Source organism: Gracilinanus agilis, unplaced genomic scaffold, assembly GCF_016433145.1.
Source record: "Gracilinanus agilis isolate LMUSP501 unplaced genomic scaffold, AgileGrace unplaced_scaffold57521, whole genome shotgun sequence".
NCBI classification, from domain to species: Eukaryota; Metazoa; Chordata; class Mammalia; order Didelphimorphia; family Didelphidae; genus Gracilinanus; species Gracilinanus agilis.
The window spans coordinates 1,353-5,711 of record NW_025393045.1 but is presented as its reverse complement, the minus strand read 5'-3'; the positions used below and the strand labels follow the sequence as shown (position 1 = coordinate 5,711).

At 54.1% G+C, this 4,359-nt stretch overlaps 1 protein-coding gene across 1 annotated transcript; it reads right to left on the bottom strand.

Annotated features, from left to right (window-relative positions):
- Positions 1–2,572: 2,572 nt before the first annotated feature.
- On the bottom strand, positions 2,573–4,138 carry LOC123256279 (G-patch domain and KOW motifs-containing protein-like). The gene has a single exon (XM_044684932.1). It carries the CDS (start codon positions 4,136–4,138, stop codon positions 2,837–2,839), a length of 1,302 nt encoding a protein of 433 aa, XP_044540867.1. The 3' UTR covers positions 2,573–2,836.
- Between the last annotated feature and the right edge of the window lie 221 nt (positions 4,139–4,359).

The following is a 4,359-nucleotide window of genomic DNA, read 5'->3' as shown; positions in this document are numbered from 1 at the left end:
CTCAGGTTTATTTCACACTTACACTAGGGGATGGTGATAACTTGAATACTTCCCTTCTTCTACAGCAGGGGTCGGCAACCTTTTTGGCCATGAGAGCCATAAACGCCACATTTTTTAAAATGTAATTTCGTAGGGGCAGCTGGGTAGCTCAGTGGATTGAGAGCCAGGCCTATAGACAGGAGGTCCTAGGTTCAAATCCGGCCTCAGACACTTCCCAGCTGTGTGACCCTGGGCAAGTCACTTGACCCCCATTGCCTACCCTTACCAATCTTCCACCTATAAGTCAATACACAGAAGTTAAGGGTTTAAAATAAATAAAAAAAAAAAAACTAAACCACTAAAATGTAATTTCGTGAGAGCCGTACAGTGCTCACAGTGCCGCTCCTGTAACAGCGCCTGAAAAAAAATGGACTTCATGGCTCCTGCAGAAAGAGTCATACCTGGCTCTCAAAAGAGCCAGAGATGGCTCGAGAGCCATATGTTACCAACCCCTGTTCTACGGGGATTGAGGGGACTTCCCCAAGGCATGGCCAATAATAACTGTTGTGAGAACTTCCCTAGTCACCATCTCCTTTTTTTTTTTTTTTTTTTAAATCTCAATAGGAATATATTTATGAACTAGGAGCAGACAATTAAAACTCCACAAATACTTCACTCAGCAGGCAGGCTTCCAAGGGTGGAAGCTGACTTGGGACCTGAATAGGCCATTCCTTCTTCTTCAAAGAGCATGAGAACCAGTCAGTCAATTGTCTGGTTAACTTGGAGGAACAGAGGAAAGGAAAAGGTAGCAGGAACTTGACCCAGTCCATTCTATGATTAGCTACTTCCACTCAAACAGCTCCAAGACTTTGCCTTTCCCCTACCGCAGCCACAGGCCTGTCTAGTCCTGGGACAGAGAAAGGAATCCACAAGGGATCCACTTGCTCAGGCTGCTCTAGTCTCAGCCAATATGGAAGACTGAAATCTTACTCCCTCCTGCTCTGGACCACTGGCACAACTAGGCTTGGCACAACTAGGCTGAGTCCAAACATCACAGTCCCTGTCAAGCCTGGTTAGAAGTATGATCCCTTGCATAGCACCCTCTGCTTTTCGATTCCCTGACCTAGCTAGGGCTGCTTTCCAGAAGTAATTTTATTATTGTCTCTTTAAAATTTTCCCCTCAAACTTCCCTCTGGAATCAGGGGAAGGGAATATAAGGTACCAGGTACCCAGTACGGACCAGCTGCTCCCAATGGTAAAGATGACACAACTCTCTCATGGCCATCATTTGCAATAGCAAACCTGGAAACCTCCATAGGCAGAAAGTGTTCCCAGGGCTCTGCTCTTCCTCACTACTTAGCCAGCTGTCACCTGCCTGCCCCTTGTCCCCTTCTTCCCACATCCAGGGCCAAGCTCAAACGTCACACCTTTGGAATTGTGGGGGTCTGCCCTGCAGCCTCCTTACTTTCGGGATTCTAAGAAGTGTCTCTACCCCAGCATGGCCATGTAGGGGCTAGTCTTTTCTCAAACTACCCTTAGTACGAATTAGCCAAAACCCAACAAGCACAGTAACATCAGACCAGAAATATAGTCCACCTTTCACTCAGTGATGCTGCTTTTTTAGCCCAGATGAGGAATGTCCACCTTGTTTTATTACACCTTATTTTTGAAATTTGTGAAAATTACTCCCCATGTGGTGCTTCCTCCCCAGAAGTGCTTTTTCAACTGATTCTTAATTGGAAGTTGAGGTTAATTAATCAATTCATTAGTTGGAGGCTTTTGATGACTTCATTTCCTAAAAACTGCATAAAAGAATCCAGGGTAAGAGTTCATTTATCTGGGTGGAGAAACAAGAGCAGCAGTATTGTCTGTGCCAGGGAAATCCATGTAGAATAGGAACTGAGCAGGAGGCATCAATGCCATGCCCATATGAGTTAGAATGAATGAGTCCAGCTGATTGGGCAGACTATAGGGATTGAGGTCCATACATAGTCATGATCTGGGCCAGGTGTGGAGGGCTTTAACTGTTCTAGGGCAGAAGCTGAGCCCTAATGGGAAAGAGAAGATATTCTTTTGGGGCCAATTCAGGTCTCTGGGGACATAAGTCCAGAGGACTAGATGAGAGTAATCAAACAGGCTAGGCTGGTAGTCCCTAACTCGGTGCGTGCTTCTGGACATAGAGAGGGAAGGTGCAATGACAGTTTGTCTGGGTCCAATAGCTAGCCTCAAACATTAATACCTTCACTCATTTCCCACAATGACACCTGCAACAGGAACCAGATAGCCATATGCTCAGTGAAGGGACCTTCCTTGCCATCAGACAGTGAATCTAATGCTTTCTTGAAAGCCTACTGAGAAAATCCCATCCCATCTCCCATGGACAGTTACACAGTGGATCCTCCTCAAAAGCTCTGTGTGGTACAGTTTGCAAAGCCCGTTGTTACTAATATTTCCAGGCTTGGAATTCTGGCCAGGGATTCCATTTCATTCTAAGTCCCGGCACTGAAAGTTTTTCCCAATACTTCATGGAGAAGTCCTGTGACCGTCTCTCAGTAACGGGTCTCAAATGCTCAGGGAGTAAAACAAAAATAACTTGGAAAATAGGTATTTTTATTTGGACAAAAAACATGAACGAAACCAAGGGAAGGCAGGGAGGTAGGTCCTGGTCATCTTCCCTTGTCCTCTCTGCCCAGGCCCCATAAGGCCATGGCTTGATGTGGGGCAGGCACTAGGGGACTCTGCCAAGGTGGCCTGAAGGCACAGTGGGACAGAGACCCACAGAAGTCTCCTGGGCTCTGTCTCATTCCTCAGGCACACAACAAAGATACAAAGTGAGGGTTCACTGGAAGGGGGCCCTTCAGTCTTCAGCCACAGGCCCAACATACTGACAAACGGCATCAAAGTCCAAGCGAAGGACAGTGCCCTCCCCCTCCCCCTGCAGCAGCTGCACCAGGGCTTGGCTCCTCTCCTTGTCCCGGCCCAGAATCCGGCCCACCTGGCCCCTCTGGGGCCCCAAGACCACCATGACGGCAGCCTTCTCCTCCTTGGGGATGAGGGTCTCCAACATGTCCTCCCGGAGGCCTTCCAGGAGGCAGCCTTCATCGGTTCTGCACACACAGGTGTCTGGGCTCAGGACATCCTCGATGATCATCTTGGTGTTGTAGTAGCGGCCCTTGTGATGCCGTCTGTCCACGAAGCGCACGCGGAGGTCCCTGCGCAGCCAGTGAGGGGTCTGTGGGGGCTGCTTCCTCTTCAGCCCCTTCTTCTTGGCCCCTTCGGTCTGGGGGTCCCCCTGCGGCCTGCCCGGCCCCTTCGCCTGCCTCTCGTACTCCTGACAGCTGACTGGCCTGAGCACGTACTCGCTCAGGGTGGCTGCCTGGCCAGAGGCAGCCAGCCTCACCACTGCCCGGGCGTTGTCCGGGTCCAGCCCCTCCACCTTCCCGTACAGGCCTCGGTGGGGGCCTGCCAGCACCAGCACGGCCCTCCCTGGGGCCAGGCCCTCGGGCTCCTCCGAGGCCCCCTTGCTCCTGGGCTGGTTGGGCTCCGGGGAGGGGGCCAGGCTGGCCCCGAGGCCGAGCCCCTTGGGCCGCAGGGGGTTCTCCCGCGGCTTCACCACCTGTTTGAAGGTGCGCCCGATGCCCTCCCCCGGCTTCCACCCCATGCCCCGCAGCATGGCCAGGCCGTAGGCCTCCACGGGCACCGCCTCGTAGTCGGCCCCCACACACGGAGCGGCCTCGGTCTCAGTCCCAGCCCGGGCCAGCAGCGGGATGGCCAGGGAGGGGTCGGCGGCCTCGGCCCCGTCCGACCGCTGCTGCAGGGCCTGCTGGGACTCCTGGATCAGCTCCTGCACGGCCTGGCACAGGACGGCGTCCTCCGGGGCTGGTCCGCGCCCGCGACCCCTCGGCAGCAGGGGGATCACCAGCTCTCGCGGGGGTTCGGGGGGCGGCCGCACACTGCGCAGCTCGCGCCCCTCCACTGCCCGCAAGAAGTCCTTCTCCTCCTCCTCCTCCCCCTCCCCACCGCGCTGTCCCGGAAGCCCCTCACGGCCCTCTGCCAGCCGCTTTCGGGGGGCCGTGCGGCTGAAGCCGAAGGACACCAGGCCGGGGGGTCCCGGACCCGGGGCCGGGGTGGGCGTAGCCCCATCTTGTCCCTGCGCCATTTGCCTTCCGCCCCTGGCTGGCGCGCAGAGCCTCTTGGGTCTTGTAATGCGCGCGGGGCTGCTGGGTTTTGTAGTTTTTCAATCCTGGTTCTGCTCCTGCTCTGATTGGAGCAGCCCCAGACGACGAAGCTTCCTGCCTTTCTGTGTGACTTACTAGGAAGAACGGCTTGACTGACCTTCTCTAAAGGGAGCCTAGGAAAGAAAGGCACGCCGGGATTTGT

Bases quoted from the DNA above. Each gene is read 5' to 3' on its own strand.
- LOC123256279 (XM_044684932.1), bottom strand. From the start codon at position 4,138: ATGGCGCAGGGACAAGATGGGGCTACGCCCACCCCGGCCCCGGGTCCG.